Source organism: Vulpes lagopus, chromosome 15 (assembly GCF_018345385.1).
Source record: "Vulpes lagopus strain Blue_001 chromosome 15, ASM1834538v1, whole genome shotgun sequence".
Lineage (NCBI taxonomy): Eukaryota > Metazoa > Chordata > Mammalia > Carnivora > Canidae > Vulpes > Vulpes lagopus.
In genome coordinates, this window is record NC_054838.1 from 1130212 (window position 1) to 1152484 (window position 22273).

The 22273-nt window shown below is 34.9% G+C and overlaps 1 protein-coding gene across 4 annotated transcripts in view; it reads right to left on the minus strand.

Moving 5' to 3' along the window:
* The window catches only part of METTL15 (methyltransferase like 15), a 172843-nt gene that overhangs the window by 85599 nt on the left and 64971 nt on the right, over positions 1-22273 (minus strand). For all 4 annotated transcript variants that reach the window (XM_041730472.1, XM_041730471.1, XM_041730475.1 and 1 more), the window contains one exon: positions 9075-9211. In XM_041730472.1, coding sequence (XP_041586406.1) covers positions 9075-9211 — 137 coding nt within the window. The remainder of the gene's footprint in view (positions 1-9074; positions 9212-22273) is intronic.

Genomic DNA, 22273 nt, shown 5'->3' on the forward strand with positions numbered 1-22273 from the left:
CAGAAAACAAGATGACATAGAAAGAATGCAAGCATATCCTGAATTAATTATCCTTTTACAGAAAACATACTCAGATTTGTTTACCCAAAATACATCTGGTATTTGTTGTTTATAGGAAGGCATCTAAAATAATATAGCATAGAAAGATTTAAAATAGCAGTAAAATGGACATGGATAAAACTACAGTAGAGTTAGAATTCTTATAAATTAAGTAATAATTATGTGAAGGAAATACTCTACAACCAACCGAATTGTTATTTTTTTAAGATTTATTTATTTATTTGACAGAGTGAGAGAAGGAGAGCAAGCACAAGCAGGGGGAGAGGCAGAAGGAGAGGGAGAAGCAGACTCCCCGCTGAGCAGGGATCCTGCCTTGGGGCTCCATCCCAGGACTCTGGGATCATGACCTGATTCAAAGACAGATGCTTAAATGACTGAGCCGCCCAGATGCCCCTCAACAAAATTATTCTTTAAGATAATGTAACGAAATATGAATGCGATAATAAAATACATGTAATGATATATAATAATCTGCATGTATAATGTATAATATATGACAATCTGCTAATGTATAAATATAATCAAATTTTATAAAATATACATGTAGGCATGTTGAATGCATAAACATATAACCAAAATGATTAGAAGGAAAGAAATATACCAAACTGGTAACACTGGTAGTGGGATTGAGAGTTATTTTAATTTTCTTCTCAGACTTTTCTGTATTTTATCATGTTAATCAAGAAAATATATTAAGGGATGCCTGGGTGTCTCAGTCGGGTAAGTGTCCAACTCTTGATTTCAGCTCAGGTCATGATCTCATAGTCCTGGAGTCCACATTGGGCTCCATGCTCAGCAGAGAGTCTGCTTAGGGATTTATCCCCCCCCCCGTCCACCCCCGGCAGCTCACACATGTGCCCATGCTCTCTCTCTCTCTCTCTCTCTCTCTCTCTAAGTAAATAAATCTTTTTTAAAAAAAGAATAAATATTGGAGAATCCCTGGGTGGCTCGGCGGTTTAGCATCTGCCTTTGGCCCAGGGCGCGATTCTGGAGTCCCGGGATCGAGTCCCATGTTGGGCTCCCAGCATGGAGCCTGCTTCTCCCTCCTCCTGTGTCTCTGCCTCTCTCTCTCTCTCTATGTCTATCATAAATAAATAAATCTTAAAAAAAAGAGTAAATATTAATGAGAAGCACAAAATTCTATAATAAATGGAAAGCATATCATGCTCCTGGATTGGGATATAGAATAAATACGTCAATTCTTTCTAAATTAATTAATTATATATTTAACACGATCAAAATGTATAAATTTGGCCAATATATTCTAACAGTTTAGAAGTATAAAAAGCAAAAATACCCAAGAAAGTAAAAACAAGAAATAGTATATATTATATAATGAAATATTGATAATTAAACAGATGGAATGAAATACACAAAATCATTACTACTGATGAAGGTGATGGAATAATAAGTGACTTCAATTTTTTTCTTTATATTTTTCTGCATATTATAAATTTATACCAATGAGCTCTCTTTTATAAACTTGAAACTAACAAGTTCTTTTAAATTTTTTTATAATCTTAAAATCACAGTCAAATGAGAGAATCAATTATGATTTTTATTTTTTCTTTATGTATGTCAATATTCTCCAAACTCACTATATGGAGCACATTTTATTCCTGAATTTAGAAAAAAAAATGTTTAAAAAAATTGTCTTCTAACATCCATCTTCCACTCTGGCAAAGGCCCCACTGTTCCAATTTAAATGTGTTTTCTCTCTTATAGTCCTCAGAGGCTACGGGGAAAAGTTTCAGTTTTCAAACAACAGGTGAGGGCAGCCTGGATGGCTCCGCGGTTAGCGCCACCTTCAGCCCACGGTGTGATCCTGGAGACCTGGGATTGAGTCCCACATCGGGCTCCCTGCGTGGGGCCTGCTTCTCCCTCTGCCTGTGTCTCTGCCTCTCTCTCTCTCTCTCTCTCTCTCTCTCACTGTGTGTCTCTCATGAATAAATAAATAAAATAAATAAAATCTTTAAAAAAAAAAACAAAACAGGTGATCTGACATGCCATCTTTTTTGAAAGACCTAAAATAGGTTAGCCTAAAATTCAGCCTTCCCATGAATTTCTTAGTTTTCCTTGAAAATGTTAGTTTCTATTTTTGGTTTCGTTTTGACAGAGTCAAGAACATGGGATTTTTCTGGAGAAGCATAAGCTCCTCTTTGACAACAGCAAAATAAATAAATGAAAGAAAGAAATTAGTACATTTCCTCAAAAGATATACTGAAATGACAAAATGTTTCTTTTTTGTTCACCTTACTATCAATTGTAACTACAAATGTATTGTTAAGAAGATAATCATCTAATATGTCCAATTCTTCCAACCATCCATCCATCCATCCACCCATCCATTATCCCCAGAAATAATCCCTAGGCAATTTTGTGGTTTTCTCTCTCATGGGTATTCCTGTACTACAACTACATATATAGGTATTTATAAATAATATATAGCATTGCTTGGCACTTTCTACTTTCCATATTATGCAGAAATGTGATTGTGTAATCTCTGGGTTTTCTTTTGTAACCAGTTTTCCCTTTCTCCATACCTCTCTCTACAATTCCTTCTTTCTCAACTTCTCCATGGTTATACATACAAACATTGCATGCACAAAGTCTATGATAACTAAGATATGCATTGTTAGATATTGATTCATTTACTTAAATGAGATGTTATGTATTTTTTTAATATCAAAAGGTACCCACAAGAAATGGAGGAATAGTCTTTTCCCCATATCCTCATTTTCAAAATTACTCTTTCTAGTCTAAGTATAAAGTATTAACCATTACTATTTTCATTTCACTTCCCTCATCACTGCTACTGATGTTGAGCATCCTTTCATACCTTAATCTTCTATAAATTATCCTCCCATACTTTCTTTTTTTTTTTGCGCTCATTTTCCAAGTTAGATTTTGTTGTCTCATCAATTTTGGAAAAACTCTTCCTACATGATAAATATCGATGGGGTTCTGGTCATGCTACCTCAAAATATAGCACCCAAGGAATTTGAGAAACAGCACAAAAAGGAAGGACTTACTGACCTTCTACTGAAGAGGGTCGTGAGACCCTCAGGTGAGAGATGCCCTCCCCATATGCAGAGGAAAGATGCCTTGTTATCTCTCAAGATGAAGGGACAAGAAGAATCTGAATGGATGTGGCTTGCTAAGTTTCCCCATTTACTACACTTAGCTCATAACCTTTGTGCTACATATTTTCCCATAATTCTCTACTCTTCATCAAACCTAATAGAGAAATAATCAGGTGTAACCATGTCTAAGGGTCTTCACATCCTTATGGAGGCTACTATGTCACATGAAACTTAAAGGTGTATGCATTTTCTCTTGTTAATCTGCTCCAGCTCTGAATTTAGGAGGGTAGAGGAAAAACATATTTTCCTTCCCTAGAATGTCAATCCTGTTCCTAATCTCTATATTACTAACATTTCTTTTCCCAAAATACCTGTTTGGGAAAATATACCATATTATTTTAGCCATATATCTTTAAAACTGTATAAAATATTAGATATTTCTAATATTTAATTTTATAGATTTATGATTTGTCATCTTAATAAACGTTCTTACCCTGAGACTGTCTAAACAATCTCTTCAATTTTTTTTTAAGATTTTATTTATTTATTCGTGGGAGACACAGAGAGAGGCAGAGGGAGAAGCAGGCTCCCTGCAAGGAGCCCGATGTGGGACCCATCCCAGATCCTAGGATCATGCCCTGGGCCAAAGGCAGACACGCAACCGCTGAGCCCCCCAGGTGTCCCTCTCTTCAATTTTCTTATAGAATATTAACTTTCAATTTATCATACATATTTACCCTATCTGGAAGTTGTTTTTGAATCTGACTCAAAACAGGAGGGGCTCATTTTATGTTAAGTTCAATGAGCATTGTACCAACACCGTTTATTTAGTAAGGCATTATTTTCTCAAAGAATTGAACTATCTTTGTCTTCTATTAAATTATTTTACAGGGTAGTATATACCTATTACATTGTTGGATCTATATCTGGATTCTGTCTTCGCTAATCTATTAACCTTTTCTTGTGCCAATATTATACTGATTTCATTACAGTGATTTTATAATATGATCTGACATCTGGTAAAGCAAGTTTCCCCTCACTTATTTCCCCAAAGACATCTTGTCACATTCCTAGCCATACATACTTAACAATATTGTATAAATTGAAAAACAAGTATACATCAGTTAAAGTTAAATCAATTAAGATAATTCCTGGAAGTATATTAAATTTGGAGAACTGAACTTTTTAAATATTAATTCATACTACACCAAAACAAATGTGTTTTCTGTTGTCTGATCTTGCATATCCTTTAATAAAATCATAAGGTTTTTTTTAATTTGGAACTATACCTTTCTTAAATTTATTACTAAATATTCTATATAGTTTTAGGTACTTGTTTTTTCCTATTTCCCTTTCCAAGTATTTACTGGTGAGTATATTTTAAAATTTTTATCTAACCATCTTATTGTATCATCTTATTAATTTTATAAGTCTTTTGGTTAAATCATTATAGAATAGTATTTTAACCTTTACTTTCTAACTTTATATGCCAGAACTCCCAAAACTACTGACTGAAATATTAATAGAAATTAATCCAGATTTACACCCCGATTTTGACTTAAATTGTTATAGTATTTCACCTTTTGGGAAAACAATTGCTGTTTGTCTTTCGGTAATAGGATATTTTACATTTAAGTAGTTTATTTATATACCTGTTTTAACACAGAGATTTTATTTTATTTATTTATTTTTAAAGATTTTATCCATTTATTCATGAGAGACCCAGAGAGAGAGAGAGGCAGAGACACAGGCAGAGGGAGAAGCAGGCTCCATGCAGGGAGCCCGACATGGGACTTGATCCCGGGTCTCCAGGATCATGCCCTGGGCTGAAGGCAGGTGCTAAACCACTGAGCCACCTGGGCTGCCCAACATAGAGATTTTAATAAGAATAGCTAACTGATTATAATCATGCATATCAATCTGTCATTGATTGGCTGTCTAACCTGGAGCCATCTCTGTATTCTTTAGGTATTATTAGGTATCATTCTTTTAATTAGGCCATAGGTATTATTCTTTTAATTTAATGTAATGACATATGAATTAGATCTGTTAGTATTTTCTTTTGAATTTTGCATTTATATTCTTCAGTGAGATTAGACTTTTTCTCTTTTTTCTTTTTATTACTTCTAGCAGGATTAAGTATTAAAACTATGCTGGATTCAATATAAAATGAACTGAAAGGGCTTTACATATTTACCATGATCAAGAATAGTATAAAAGGCAATGAATGCTCTTTTCTCTTTTTTTAAGAGCTAGGCAACAATTACAAGTCTAGTCATGGTGCATTATTCTATTTACTCTAGTTACTTTTCTTATGTCTTATATGGTAACGACCTATTAAAGTTTTATAATTATTCAGTCAATTTTAATAATTTATATTTGCTAGGACATTATTCATTTCATTAAGGTTATACCTGCTATAACTGAATTATGGTTGTATTATCTTATGATTAACTTATCTTGTATATATGGTTGGTGTCCTCTTCAAATTTAATCGTATGTTTTTGATCCCTTGTTTTTTTCCTTAATAATCAGGCTGTAAAGGAATTTTGCTATTTTCAAAGAATGATCACTTAGTATTTCTTTCTTCTTTGTTCATTTCAGTTTCTTTGATTCTGGTTTTTATATGTGTTAATTCCTTCTTCCCGCCTTATTTTGATTTATTCTATTATTCCTTAACTAATTTATTACACTTGGCAAAGAATTATCTTATCAATGAACTAAAAAAGCCTCAATAAGATTGGAGTCAAGATAGTATAAAACTTAATAAAATAAGGTTATCAGCTTTGAAAAAGAAGAAAAAAGCCAAAGGATCATAACACTGGATTTCTAGATATATTACAAAGCTATAGTAATAAAAACAGTATGGTTCTGGCACAAAAATGGACACATATAGCTCACTGGGACAGAATAGAGACCCCAGAAATAAATCCATGATTATATGGTCAATTATCTATCACAAAGGAGGTAATAAATACACCATGAGGAAATGACAGTCTTTTCAATAAATGGTATGGGGAAACTGGACAGCTATGTGCCAAAGAATGAAACTGGACCACAACACACAAAAATATATTCAAAGTGGATTAAAGACCTAAATGTGAGACCTAAAAGCCATAAAACTCCTAAAAGAAAACAAAAGCAGGAATCTCTTGGACATTCACTTTAGCAACATATTTACTATGGATATGTCTCTACAGGCAAGGGAAACAAAAGCAAAAATAAACTACAGGGATTACATCAAAGAGAGAGGAATTAAAAGCTTTTGCCAGCAAAGGAAATCATCAATAAAACAAAAAGGCAACCTCCTGAATGAGAGAAGATATTTGCAAATGATATATCCAATAAAGGATTAATGTTTGAAATATATAAAGAACTTATAAAACTCAACACTAGAAACACAATGCAATTTAAGAATAGGAAGAGGATCTGAATAGATATTTTTCTACAGAAGACATACAGGGGTCTAACAGACACATGAAAAAATGTTCAACATCACTAATCATCAGAGAAATGAAAATCAAAACCATAATGATATACCATCTCACACCAATTAGAATGGCTAGCATCAAAATGACAAGCATCAAAATAACAAGTTGGGGATCCCTGGGTGGCTCAGCAGTTTAGCGCCTGCCTTCAGCCCAGGGTGTGATCCTGGAGACCCAGGACTGAGTCCCGCATGGGGCTCCCAGCATGGAGCCTGCTTCTTCCTCTGCCTGTGTCTCTGCCTCTCTCTCTCTCTCTCTCTCTCTCTCTGTGTGTGTGTGTGTGTGTCTCACGAATAAATAAATAAAATCTTTAAAAAAAAAAGACAATTTGGGGAGGATGTGAAGAAAAGGAAATGGTGGGAATGTAAATTGGTGAAACGACTGTGGAAAACAGTATGGAGTTCCTCAAAAAATTAAAAATAGAAATATCATACAGCCTAGTAATTCCACTGCTAAGTATTTACTCAGAGAAAATGGAAACTAATTTCAAAAGAAATTAGAGGTGCATATACACCTCTGTGTTTACTGCATTATTATTTACAATAGCAAAGATATGGAAGCAACCCAAGTGTCTACTTACAGATGAATAAAAACATACGTACACTAGAATATTACAAAGCCATAGAAAATAATGAAACTTGCCATTTGTGACAACATGGATAGAAGTAGAGGGTATTAATGCCAAGTGAAATAAGTGAGACAGATAAAGACAAACATCATATGATTTCATTTATGTGAAGAATCAAAAAAGTAGAAAAAAAAAAAAAAGAAATGAACAAACGAAAAACAGACCCTTAAAAACAGAAAACAAACTAATGGTTGCCAGAGGAGAAGTGGGTGGGAGGATGGATGATAGGTGAAGGGGACTAAGAAGTACAAACTCTCAGTTATAAATAAATAAATGATAGAGATGAAAAGTAGAGCATAGGGAATGGAGTCGATAATATTGTAATAATGCTGTGTTGTGATTGATGATGACTATACGTACCTTAGTAAGCACTGAGTAATGGTGTATAAATGTTGTGTACACCTAAGCCTATTCTAAAATTTTCTGTCACCTATACTTTAATAAGAAGATATGATTATTAGGAGATGGGCAGGATACATACTCCGCTTTGTCTCTAGTCATATGTGCCTTTAAGCAAACCACTTAACCTGTCTAAGCTAATCGTTTCTACAATTGTAAACTGAAGAGAGAATACAGTCTGAAGATTCCTGATAGATAACAAATTACACCCAAGAAAAATGATAAAATTTTAAGATCCTTCTGAGAAAAGGAGACTATTTGAGGAATAAGAGACCTTGGAAAAACTGAACTGGAACTCATCACCTTTAGAAATAATAATATCTAAGAAAATCCAGTTTTGCTATGATAGTGAAATATAATGGAGACCTATGCTTATTCTATGATTGCTTAGGTCATAATCAAGTGAACTACTAAGATGTTTCACAAACATGAATGCCCTAGTAGTACAAGAGCTTCTTAAAGAAGATGCAACTAAGTTACACTGCAGAATGACAGAGACAGGTTAAAAAAAAACAAACTATCACATCATTAAACCATATCCTCATATTTTTCTTAGAAAAAAATAACCTGGGGTCAAATGGATTTCAGGCACTCCCATTAAACCCTCTAATGTTGTAAACAAAAATCTAGATATATTTATTTACATTTTTATTGTGAAAATTAATCACACTGATAGATTTGCAGAGTTCGGGATTTGAGAGGTTGAAAAAGACTATTCTAGATTAGGAATTCAACATTCTATCCTTAGTCTGTGATTAAACTTTTCCATAGTCATATTTTTGTTACTTCATCTAACATACCTTTTCATTATTGGACAGTTACAACTAGCAAAAAACTGTGGTCCATATCAAATCAAAATCTGCCTCCAAAATTCTCATCTATTTTCTTGATTTCAGTCTCTAAAGCATGAGAGAACTCCATATTCCTGAAAATACCTTTTTACATATTTGTAGACAATTTAGCTCCCAAATATTTTCCTTTTTCAGACTGATAACTTTTAAACAACAGAGCATAACTTACTATCCAAAATTTTCTCTAAAGGAATTCTGCAGAATTCTCACATACTTATTTACTTCAGTAAATTCTTAGAAACTGTAACTCATAAATTTTTTTAAAAATTATTTCTTAAATATTGTCAAAATATTACTCATGGATAGATTTCAATCCATCTTTAAATTTTAGCCATAAGTCACTTTTTTATTTATTTTATTTAATGAATTCAGAAAGGATAAAGGCAGTAGTATCATTTAAAGTGGTACTAAAAATAGTTTTACATTAATTCAGGGGAAAAAGGGAGAAAATATGTAGCAGAGTGAAGTATAGCAATATATAAGACAGAATAAATTCCAAGGTAGTGAACCAAGCTCTATATAACTCAGCACCAAAATTCAATAATCATACAAGAGTATTACTTACGGATACAATTCTGAAAGCTGTTTGGCTATTGCATACGCTGTTGGGTCTCTGTCTAAGGCATACAGAGTAATATCTGACTCCTTCTGTAGAATGGCTCTCGTGTGTCCTCCTGATCCAAATGTCATATCTAGAAAAACCTAGCCAACACAGAAAAAGAAAATTACTACCTAACATGAATACTCATTGCTAGCTACATTAATTTCTAAAAGCACATAACGATTTTCAGAGCTGATAGCAAGTGGAAAAACAATTAAAACTGTTTTGCCTAGAGTTCAATTTGTAATACATGAGATCTAGATCAATTATGACTGACATGTCTGGAAGAAATGGTCAAGGTATCAGAAAATGATAATCTCTGGCACAGGCTGGTCAATTCAAGACACATTTACATTTCCTCCAAAGGTCAAAGCGGCCACAGCATTATGCTCCTAGCTTTTTAATGCTTTCCAGCACCTGACTGATAGTAGTATTTCCAACAATTTCTCATTATTTGGAAATAGCTTACAATTAGTATGGCTCACTTTACGTCAGTTTTTCTAAATGCTTTATATTACACAGGAAGATATTCAAGAATGCAAAGAAAGAATGAGAGAGGGAGAGAGATGGAGGGGAAAAGAATGAATATACCTAACAATAGTCACAGGACAAATTTTTAAAAATCTAAACTGGAACAGGCTCAAGGCTTAAGTCAAAACAACGAGGATAAATTCTAGCTTTGTCATGAGGTAGCTATATATCTTTGGGAAAGACACTTAAAATTCCAGTGTCTTTAGATTTACCCAGGCTCTGACAACAAAAAGAAAGTCAGAAGAAAGAAGATACCATCAATACCTGTCTAACTGGTAAAGTGACATATTAATTGCTCCTATAAACTAAGACACTTTTGAGAGTATAAGATCTTCCAGGAATCATTTCACCAGACCAACAGGTTATTATGTACAGGGGCACCTATATTTCATGTCTAGATCATTCTAGAAAAACGGTAAAGTTAATTGGTTTTGAATAAACTTCTTGGCTATTTTTCTGGGCCACATTTTTAAGAAAATAGGTCTCAGTTGGGCAAGAAACCAGACCTGGACCATTAGAAACATACTTGTGAATAAGTTCATTGATTGTGGTTGACTTGAAAGTCAAGACACTCGAAGTGTAGTCTGATGTGTCCTTTCAAGAAGCTTTACTGGTATTATGAAAATAAAAATAATCATTCCAATCAAAAGGAATACTATGAAAAACCACATATGCTATAAACTTTTAAAAATATTTAAACATACAACTTTTCTAAAGTTAATGTGTACATTGCACAAGAAGGGGATATCCTGTAATGGATTTGAACATTTCCCTGCCCTGAAGGCTACAATTTACTTTGAGGAGAGTGGTCAGAAACAAGACACAAATATGCTTTGATTTTTTTGCTACCAGCTACCATGCTAAGTCCCATTCTCTGATCAAGTCCTCAAAAACATTAGCCTGTTACTTGAAAAATAATATGGAGGAAATCTTCAGATCAAAAATGAAAAGGAGAGGGATGTAAATTATAAGAGATGTAAATGTGGTGAAAATGTGCAAGCACTGCTTTTTAATGTAAGTATGCAATACAACTTAAGCTTGTACTTCCGTCACTGTTGGCACAAAACACATGGCTACACACTCTTTTAAACATTATAAACGGTAATGCTAAAACACTTGAATTTATTATTATTATTTTTTTAAGTGAGACTTGAACTCAGGACTCTGAGATACAGACCTGAGCCAAGATGGAGTCAGACACTTAGCTGTATGGTTAAGTCTGGTTGTTAAGAGTACGTACGTACTTATAATCTCAAGATCAAATAATTTCCTTTCCCGGTCTGTATAGTTATTTTACCTATCTATGAATAGGTAAAAATCTCCCACCTTACCATACCTCAGTTTTAAAGTTGCTATGGGTTTAGCATAATTTAAACAAAAAACTTCTCTAAGGCAAAAGTATAAATGACTTTCTTGTTATGCTCCAATATCAAGTCTTGTTATAAGCCTGCACTTAACTAAGAGTATAGCAAATAAAATAATTTGCATATGATTACCTTATCCCAAGCCAGTAAAGTTCCAATCAATAATTAAAAAGAAAAATCCTCATCATTAAAAATATTCTGGAAAATGTGAGATGATGATTATAATTTACATGATTATTTTTTAATATATCATGATTATGCCCTTGGAGATGTACTGACAATCAGGGAAGTTTCCATGGGGGGTAAAAATTATTACCAGTTAAGTGTAACACAAAGCAAAGTGGGAAAGTGAGAGACATGGGATTTGTAAAACTACAAGTGAACCCCACCATATGTCCTAGGTTAATAGGTGATTGAAGTCATCGAGACGTTTTAAAATTCTAATATACATTGCTCATTAATGTAGGCCTTGTGAATTAACCAGCACTACAACTGAAAAGGGAGTCAATTAGTCTCTCTCTTCTCCTGAGTCATTAACATGATATAAGACTACATTTTTAAATTTGTACAAGTTGATGATAAAATAAGACCAGACAAATGCACACGAAGAAATAAATCTGAATGTTTCAAAACAATGCTTCTGTAGGTCTCCTCTACATGTACGCCTGTATATTCATATGTATATGTTATACCCCAGGCACACATGGAGCTCTTTCTTTACAATTACCTGATATGATTTATCTAAAACATAAAACTCATATTTGATACCAAGAGTTTATTCTGACAATGTTACTATCTCACCTGTATAACCCTAACCAAATTGTGTTAACTCTCTGAGCCTCCAGCTGTTTCATCTAAGAGGATAAAATGTACCCCCGTTTACTTCACAGATTATCTTATTTCCTCCTTACAACTACAGAGTAGGTGTTATTACATTTATATACATACAGAAATTAAGATTATAGTAAACTAGTAAGTGGCAAATGCAGGAACTAAATACTGGTATATATGGCTCTAAATCTGTTTTTTCCTCCCACCACTCTACTTCTGCATTAAATCAATAAGGTCTGTATTTGCTCAATACCTATGGTTTACCAAGCATTAATGTTTTTCCTACTTGGTCTAACAAAAGCTTCGTAAGTTAAGTATGGACAAGTGGCATTATCCCCATTTTTGCAAGTACAAAATTAAAGTGCAGAGAGATAAGGTGACTTGCTTAAAATCCTATTTATTACTAGGAAGTGAGGGCAAGATAATTCTAAACCATGTGTCACCAACTCTAAATTTTGTGCCCTTTGTGAAAGAAATAAAAAGAAAAGGGAGGGGGGCAAGCAAAAGAAAGACATAAAGTGGATGGATGGCATAGAAAAAATCATGTCAGAAATAGCTTTAGAAAAATTATGCTAGAAAACTTTTTTTATAGATCACTCATTCCCACTGGAACTTAGGCTCTCAGACACCATGTCTTAATCTTTGTGTAGCAAGATCACTCTGGAGACACATGTGTTTCTTTTTTTCTTTCTCTCCCCCCTCCTTCTCTTTCAAGCAGGTGCCTAGGTATTCAGAGCTTTAGAATATATGTTCCTTGAGGACTTCTGTGTGGCACAAAGAAGTAAGTATCTTTCCTATCATCTGGAGACAACCATTTTCCTATCGGTTAGTATTTCTTAAAAAAGCTCAGAAACAATACTAGTGATCCTGGGTAGGTTAGTGTCTTTAAAGAAAAGAGAGAGAGATTTCACTGAAATTGAGGAGAAAAGAGATGGGAATGATCAACAAATTCCATGAAGGTGCAGGGCTAATGAAATGACTGACAGATGACAGGATCTCAAAGTTGTCTTTGAGGGTGGGCCCTCAACACAGGGCTCCCAGTGCTCCCAGAGATTTCCGTACCCCTCTTTGGCACAGAAGCAGGTCCTAGAGGGCCTTTACAGGTTACAACAAAAGGTATCTCAAGGGGAACTAAGGGTGGAATGAGGTGAGTAATGAGATGCAGGGCCTCCTCATACCCCATGTGGGGTAGAGTGCATGAATGAGATTGACGGCTTCTCAGCACAGGGAGATAAGGGCTCAGAATCAAAATGACAGTGACTTAAAGAAAAAAATAAACATTTGAGGGAAGATTCATAACTACAATTCTCTAACTCTGCCTCCACTTTAACAGCATCAATGCCCAGTAGTAGATGCTTAGTAAATATTTAGTGATGCGATATGAAAAAGGGCTCAGCTTCCCAAGGTAACTCTGATAAAATCAGCAATACTCATTCGTGCACATGGATTTAGAAGTACTCCTCAAGATAGCAGCTGCATTGCCACAGGACCACAGGAAATAGTCACAGGGTATCCAATGTTTCGGAATCATTTAACATCAATATGTTTCAAATATCACAAGTTGATTCATTAACGAAAAGAACTTTTTCAGAACATTATGATCTGATATTAATAGTATTATGTAACTCTAATGCACCATGTTCTTATTTGTTGATCAGAATCCTTTACATTTGAAATAAGAAAATGAGAATTTCTCATTTTAGGTAGCTCTTCTAATCAGAAACAACTAAATGACATTGTATCCACATGGTCCTCTACATGCAGAAATGACTAGGTTCCACCTTGAACAGTGATGAGTCACACTTGAAGAGTTGAGCTCCAGCTGGGACTCTGATAATGAACAGGCACAGATGCAGAATGTCAGAGCTGAGGGGGACATAACACACTCTTTATTCCACCTCCTCATTTTACTTATGAGGAGACCAGGGCCCAAAGAGGGCAGAGCTGATACCAAAACATAGATCCTATGGTCTTTCCACTTTATCTCATAATATTCCGTCACTGGAATTAAACAATCACACTGAAACAAACAATCATTCTTTGAAAAAGTTTTTTTTTTCTTACTATGAAGACAGATATATGTGGGAACTTTGCACCTTCAGCCTCCAACACAGTTGAAAACAATCACTGCTCTACCATTCTAAATTGATTTAAGACTTTATGACAATAAATCTGTTGGATTCAATTGCAAAGACAATTATGTTGTATGCATGGCCTCAGATAAATATGCGCCCGTTACGTATAACAGCAGCTGGGGATGACTGACTTCTTGACATGTTACAGTTTTCAAACTGATCTTGAAATTAAAAACAAAGAATTAAAATACTTAAATCGTAGACCTATGGGTAGGTGGAGCTAGAAGGACCCATAGAAATAATCCAAGTTGAGTCCCATTTATATCTATTGCTCTCTCTAGAGAATACTTAACACTACTTTTACATCTCTCAGATATGATATCCTGTAAGATATAGTTAAGGCTGCTTTCTGAAGGGAGTATTGACAGAAATCAAGGGATTCACTCAAGATTCTCCTGCACAGACTAGATAATTAAATGATTTTTGTTTTTCCCAATCCAACAGTTCTAATCATCAAAATTTTTACACTGGAACAACACTGTTAAAATTGGACATGAAAACATTTTTAGCCCTGAACAGCACGAGGGCAGATCCTTCAATTTCATTTTCCTAATGTTGATTAGTCATTTCCAATCTGTGCAAGATTTTTAATAGTAAGTTCTCATCTGAATTTGGAAACAATATGGCCTGATTTCACTGAAAAAATTTCTTCCTATGAATATTTTCTTCTCTGGCAATTACTAATTTTGAATTTCTAGAATTGAAATGTTTTTGAGAGAATTTTGGTAAACTTCATCTATTTGCAACAGGTTTCATTTTGAAATACTGAAATGTCTCAGGCATATACTTAATCTTCTGGATTTTTTTTCAGGAGGTAAATTAAAATGTATGACATGGATTAATAATCTGCATGTTTACTGAACATTCAGTAGAGATAAGGTCACAAGAGGTAATAATACCTTGAGATACTAAGTTTTGGGCCTTCCAGTTTGGTGAGGGAATTTAGATGCACACAAATAATTACTAGTAAAAAGAAATCAGCAATATAAGAACAGCATAGATAACCTTTTACAGGGAGTGAAAAAACATATTTACTTCAATCAGTAGTGAAAAGGACAAAATTGGAGTAGGTTACAATCCAGCTGGGCCTCAAAGGCTGGGCAGAAGTCAGAGAGCACCCTTTCTTCTCACTCTTCCATATTCTCCAAATTCAGTTAGCTAGTTGACTTTATGTTAAAACGTCCTAAATTTCTCTGCTCCCATTTTAAATCCAGGCCCCTTTATTTCTTTGCTTCACCCCTGCAATAGGCTCACACTCATGTCAGTACCTCAGTCTGACTTCTGATTCTTCTTCTTACACTGTTAACTGGATCTTCTTTCTGAAATCAAATTATAGCATAGGACCTTCCTCCCCTCAAAACTATCCAAAGCTGCATGACAGGATCCAAATTTCTAGGCATAATAATATTCTTCAAATTCTGATCTCTGCATTTCTGTCAAACATTATCTCCTGCTCCTCACACATGAATTTTACAATATGTTCTCTAGCCATACAGTTATAATATATAATAAAAGCACCTGCAATTATCAAACATGTGAAACTGTCTGATGGCTTCTCTACCTTTTCGGTTTGTTGCACCACCCTCAAATTGTATTCTCAAACAATTATGAGAATTCTGATGTCCACAGCTCTATTCCAAGATTTAGAAACAGGACAGTAGGCCGAAATAGTCATGGTCATTGCTCTTACATAGTTTTCAGCTGGAGGCCTTGTTGGTATCTTTAATATATTGTTCTTTCTTTCTAGAATACGCCTCTAGAAGATGGCCGAAACATTTGTGTCCCAGACACCAAACAATGCATGATACAAAGTATAATCAGTAAATTAAATATTAAATATTAAATAAATAAGCAAAATCAAAGAGAATTAAATCTCAACAAAGGCACAGACATATCCATGGAAAGGATATGTTATGTGGAGGGAGAGCAAGTTTGACTGGAACGCAGGATGTATTACAAGCAAAGAGTGGAAAAGAGAAAAAGGAACTAGAAAATAATGCTAGCAGGTTATGTAAAGTCAACTTGTGCCAGTCCTGAAAGGCCAAGGTAAGTAATTTGCATCATACTTGCTAAATAATGAACAGCTCTGAAGACTTCTTAAGTACAAATAATAATATAACTGCCAAGAGTATTAGACTGTGAGAATGTAGTGGTGACATGGTATAGAGCAAGCACCCCGGTAAGAGGACGCACAGCCTGACCTGCCAATAGGAATGGAGAGTAATAGTGATAATAGCGACGTATAACACACTTACTGAATGCTTATTTTACACCAAAAGTGGTGCCAAATATTAGATCTGCATCATTCATTATTTTATACATAGGCAGAAACACACACACACTCACTCACTCATTCACTCACATTCACAGTTAAGTGAAATGGGATTTTCAAAACCACCCTTTATGTTACTCTTATTTTTATTACTCTTTTACAGGAGAAATGGGAGACTAAGAGACAGTTAGGTGAACTGAGGCACAGCTACTGTCGGTTGCAGACAGATTTTAAAAACAATTCTGTCTCCTGAACCTGTGCTCCTAAGTACTTTGCTTTTTTCTCCTAAGAACTTTGCTTTTAACAGACTGATTAGAAGCAGTGAGGGGAGAAGTGAGAAGTAAGAAACGATGACCAAGCACGCGATGTGAGCACCTAGGCGTACAGGAGACGGCATTTACTGTGCACGAACTCTGCCAGCACGCATTATGCCACACACTTTAAAAACTTGGCCTAATTTAATTCTTACAACAGACTGTATGGTACATAAAATAATTCCATTTCACAGATGAGTATATCAGAGCCATTTACTTAGGACAATTAGAGACAGAGGCAGAAATAAGCATTTCTTTCTCTTCCCTGCCACCCTGCTACTCCGCCTCCGCCACCTCCCAATTAGTGTTAGAACAGCCACGGAACAACTTCTTACTCTAAAATAGAGAAAATCAGAAGTATGAGAAGATACAGGCAGCTTGACAGGGAGAACAAAGGTTTGAGAATTCCATGTGGGAATAGAGGGACTCTTTGTAGTAAACTTGAAACAGTGAAGTGAGGGGCACTGCTGAGGAGAGATTTTGAAGAGAAAAATAATAATAAAAAGGTGGAAACCCAGAAATGTAATAGGGCCAGTTATAACAGCATTAATCCACAGTGGAAGGAAGAAGTTTCATTTCCTAAAATACTTAAAGAACACTAAGTTCTAATTATACTTTTGAAGTTCATCCTAGTCAAAAACCTTGATACATTTTTTTAAAAAATAAGATAAATTATTTTCATTATATATCCAACTTATATTATGCAGCCTTTGGGAATATTGCACCCCAAATGCAGTACCTGGCACACATTTACCAAATGCAACAGAAAGGAGCACTGTGATATAATTAGTGAGGCCTATGTTAAGAAAAATAAGCTAGTGACTTGGACACAATAGGATATATATGATAAAATGGATATTCTGACTTTAAAAAATCACTAGAAGCAGTTATCTGGTATAGGGTGTCACTGGAACATTTGCAATTGCCAAGGCAAGCTATTGCTCCACCACCGGGAACTGAATCCCGCAAGGCTATCACTGACTTCTCTCAGGCTTTACTTATGTCTCTGTCTAATCTACTGACAGGTAGACATTTGTCAAACTGATGCATCTACAGGCTGGAAATAAATTAGAACATATAACTGAACATAGAAGGCTACCGACCTTATGGTCAGCTAACACTCTGAACAAACATTTTTCCTACCAAATTCCTTGATTTATTATTGTCTTCTCAAGCTCTGTTGACTATCTGTCTGCTACATGCTTATTTTGTTTTATTTGTAACTATTACATGGGCTTATGTAAAAGGAAAAAAAAGTCTCAAAAGAACATAAAAGTTATACCACAAACAAAACAATCAATGCATTGCAATAAATTTATCTCTTTTCCCATTTTATCAAGAGTATTGGTGGTACTATGACTCATTCTGCCTAAATTCTGCAAACATTTCATCTTGTAGCTTAAATTCCATCCTATTCACAACAGAAATCCTTACTTGTCATAACAAAACTTATTTCTCTTCATTAGTATGTACACATATTAAACTAAATAATTAAGACTATTCATCTTTCTTGGTGTTAAATAGGTTTGCTCTTATCTGTAACATGGAGGGATTCCAATCAGAAGTCCCAACCATGTACAATGGACCACTCCTTGATCTGCTTGCAAATACAACGTTTGAATTAACACAAATAGCTAAAAATAATATGGCATGAGTAATCTCAATAAGCTTAATTTCACAGACTTTTCTGGCCCAGACAATGCCAATCTGCCAGCATCTTGTTTAATAAGAAAAAGGTTTTATATATAACATCAAGAAAGTCCTATAACACATTCTGGACACACTTTTTCTGAGAATGCCAGATGTATTTTCTTCTAAGAATTATTAAAAATATAGATTGTTTATAGTATTTGGAAAAATAATGTGAAAATAATGGGATTTTGAGCTCTTTAATCAGTATGTTCAGCAAATGCTCTTTTCAAACTTTTTTTTTTTTTGGTCGGGGGACACAAGTTATTTTACTGATGGCAGTTTCAACATGGTCCCAACATTAAATTCTTATCAGCATTAAAATAAAACTAATGATGGCAAGATTTTCTACTATTTGGCCTCCAAATAACATTAACTTTACACAAATCAAAGTATATATATATATATATATATATATATATATATATATATATGTCTTGATAGGTCTTGGTGTCCAATCCACGGTATGCACACGTGTGCATATGTCCACAATGCAGGGACATGTGTATGCACATGCATGCATATGTATAAAAGCAGGTGAGTAGAAACTGCCCTATTATTTAACTTGTTTAAACATGTGACTCAAGGAGGACAAGTTTCCGACTCAGAATACACACTACACTACCATGAATCATTACACGAAGTAAATGTTAGGAAGTAAAATTTAAAAAGAAAGAGTTTCATAGGTTAGTAAGAAAGAAATTCATCAAGAACGAGTCTTTAAATAATTCAAAATAATCAGAAGAGGTAGGTTCAATAAAATGCCTAAATATTTTAGAACTGCTTTCGTTACTTTCAAGTATTATATGAACTGAAAAATAAGATATAAATAAGGCAGCAGGGTGTAAAAGAAGGAGACTGAAGGTCAGAATATCTAGTTTCTTGTCCAGATTCTATAATTTAATTGCCATAAAAGTTGGGCAAGTTACTTAACTTTTCTGAACCTCGATTTCCTCATGTGCAAATGGAGATTAAGTACACATGCTACCTCATATCACCAGTTTATTAGGATATGGAAATAAGACAATATGCATAAAGGGAATTTGAAAATGGTGTAGTGCTATTTAATAATATTATTAATACAATGCACCTTAAGAAAATAATTTTTCACAAAGGCCTAAATTCTATGATAATTTATACTAAATACAAAAGTAATTTGGCATAAAAAAACAAACGCTTTATGGCTTCTGAATTTAAGGAAACACTAACGGAACTTTCAGTTGGCAGATGGTCTTCAAAAGGATCCTCCAATGTAACCCTTCTAGGGGCGCCTGGGTGGCTCAGTCAGTTAAGCATCTGACTTTGGCTCAGGTCATCAGGGATGGAGCTCTATGGGGCTCTGTGCTCAGCGGGGAGTCTGTTTCTCCCTCTCCCTTTGCCCTTCCCTTCACTTGTGCTCTCTCTCGCTCTCTCCCAAATAAATAAAATCTTGAAAAAATAATAATAATGTAAAACAAAATAATAATGTAATGCTTCTAGAGGGAGAAATTTCAAAGAATTTTAAATGGAATAAAAATTACCAATGATGTATCTGAAATAAGAGAATTTCATAATTAGTCCATCTTTAGTATGTCTTAAAGATAAGAAAATATCTTCAAATTATCTTTTAATTCAGCCAAAATAAAAAAAAATAGTTTACTAGATGATCTTTAGATATTTATTCTTTTTAAAATCTTTTTCTGAGTATAGTTGACACACATGTTACATTAGTTTCAGGTGTACCACACAGTGATTCAACTTCCTTTTATTATTGTGCTCTAACATTTTACCACACTACTGATCATATATCACAGTGTGCAAACAATCCTGTCGAGGGACAGCCTGGCAGTGGTGCAACTCTAACTGACTGGTACTCTGACGTATGACTAGGAACAAAGCATTCAAAAACTCTAAAGTTTTAACTGACCCAGAAGACTTTATTGATTTTCAAAGTGGTCAGTTGACTCAAAGGAAGCAATGTTCATACTAAAATCAATTAGCTAATTATCTGGACGGTGAAGAAAAGTGATACACTTATTGTAGGAATTTTGTATGCAGAATACAGAATTTTGGAGTATAAATTCTGTATGTCCTCATGGACATTCAGTCTACTTGCACAGACCAAACACATATTAACAAAATGATTAAATAGTAAGAAAGAAAATTCCAGGCATGCTAATAAAAGCACCAGTGTATGATTACATGGCAGTATTAACAAGGGCTAACTATGTTGCACAGAAACCAATACTACTCTACGCAGTCATGGCCTGAAAAAGTCAAGCCTGGATTATAACGAGCTAAGTATAATAGAGGGGAAAAGAAAAATGTGTGCCGGGGACAGAGAGAATCTAGAACAAAAGCAGAATATTATACCTGAATTATAAATTGATTCAAGTGTATGAAATGCAAGGTTTGTAATAAGAAATAGAATAGACCAGGTTAAATGTTAGACTGCTTAACCTTTCTAAGTATGCTTTCTTTAGTTATTAAATGGAGTTAAAAACACTGCCCTTACAATATTATAATGAGGATTAAGTGAATTTGTGTATAGAGTGCTTAGAATACTTCCTGGCCCTCAGGGAGTGCTCAAATAGTAACAATCACAACAACAAAAATGATTATAATAATACCTACTACTTTCACTGACGAAAAGCAGAACAGAGGAGAGCCCATCCAGCCACAGGACTCGCACTGGGATAATAACAGATGGGGGAAGAAGAGGTCCATGTGAGAGAAATGACAGAAGGAATGCCACCAAACAGAATTACTCAAAAGAACTAAAGCTTAGTCTGGATATAAACACTAAACTTGGAAGAAATGTTAAAGTTGTCACAAAACTTTCAAAGCTGCCTGCCTAAAAGAATAATGATAGTACTTGCTAAAAAGATGGTATCATCAGAGGAGATACTCTGTTTTTCAGGGAATTACCACGATCTCTCAAAACCTGACCCTCTAAAAATCGGAAGCAGGAATTCATAAGCAGCAGCATTTCTCTTTAATACTCGTGACTATCTCTACTTTATCAATGTAGTTTTATATCTAAAGTAATGATAACAGGTTTTATGTATCTATGCAAGATGACTAGCAAAAACCTGGGGCATATTATAGTTAGACCCTTCTGTTACCACTACTAATAACAGGAAAGACTAACTCTTTCTACAAGTCAGACAGAGGGTTATTTACATAACAACTCCATGAGGTAGATGCTACTATTTATTTCCATTTCCTAGAGAGAAGTAACTGGAGAGCTTGCATGGTCAATCAACTACAGACTCGGTTGAACCCCTGAAGTCGATCCTTGGAGTTTATGCTCTTTTTTTTAAAAAAAAAAATTTTTATTTATTTATTCATGAGAGACCGAGAGACACAGGCAGACGGAGAAGCAGGCTCCATGCAGGGAGCCCGACGTGGGACTCGACCCCGGGTCTCCAGGATCACACCCTGGGCCGAAGGCAGGCGCTAAACCACTGAGCCACCTGGTATCCCTGGAGTTTATGCTCTTAACAAGACCTCCTATAATGTCTTATAACTTGTTTTTGAGTAGCATAAATATCAGATCACAGCACTCCTCCTCTGCTCTAAACCTGATGGCTCCTGTCTCACAGAGCTCTTCAGAATGTGCCCAGCACACCTCTCCTGACCTGTCTCTCTCCATCTTCTACTCCTCTACTCCTGGATCACTCTAGTCGGATTACGGGAGCCCTCCTACCGTCCCTCAACTACAACTCTGGTCACAAAGCCTTTGCACTTACGAGGCCCATCTGCCTGAGCTCCTGCAGCCCAGATATTCAGGGCTGACACCGTTTTTCCGCCTTCTGTCTTCTGTTCTAGGTCTCCACTTAAATACAACATTCTTTGTAAAGCTGTCCTCAGTAAAACTGTTTTAAACTGTAACCCTTTTCCTACCCACCAACATTCATCATGTCTTGCTTCACTTCTCCTCCATAGCACTTATCCAATCTAACATAATCTAATTTATTCCTTTCTTTTTTATTATGCTTATTATCTGTGTCTCATCACTAGAAGGCAAGCTCTAAAAGGGTACACA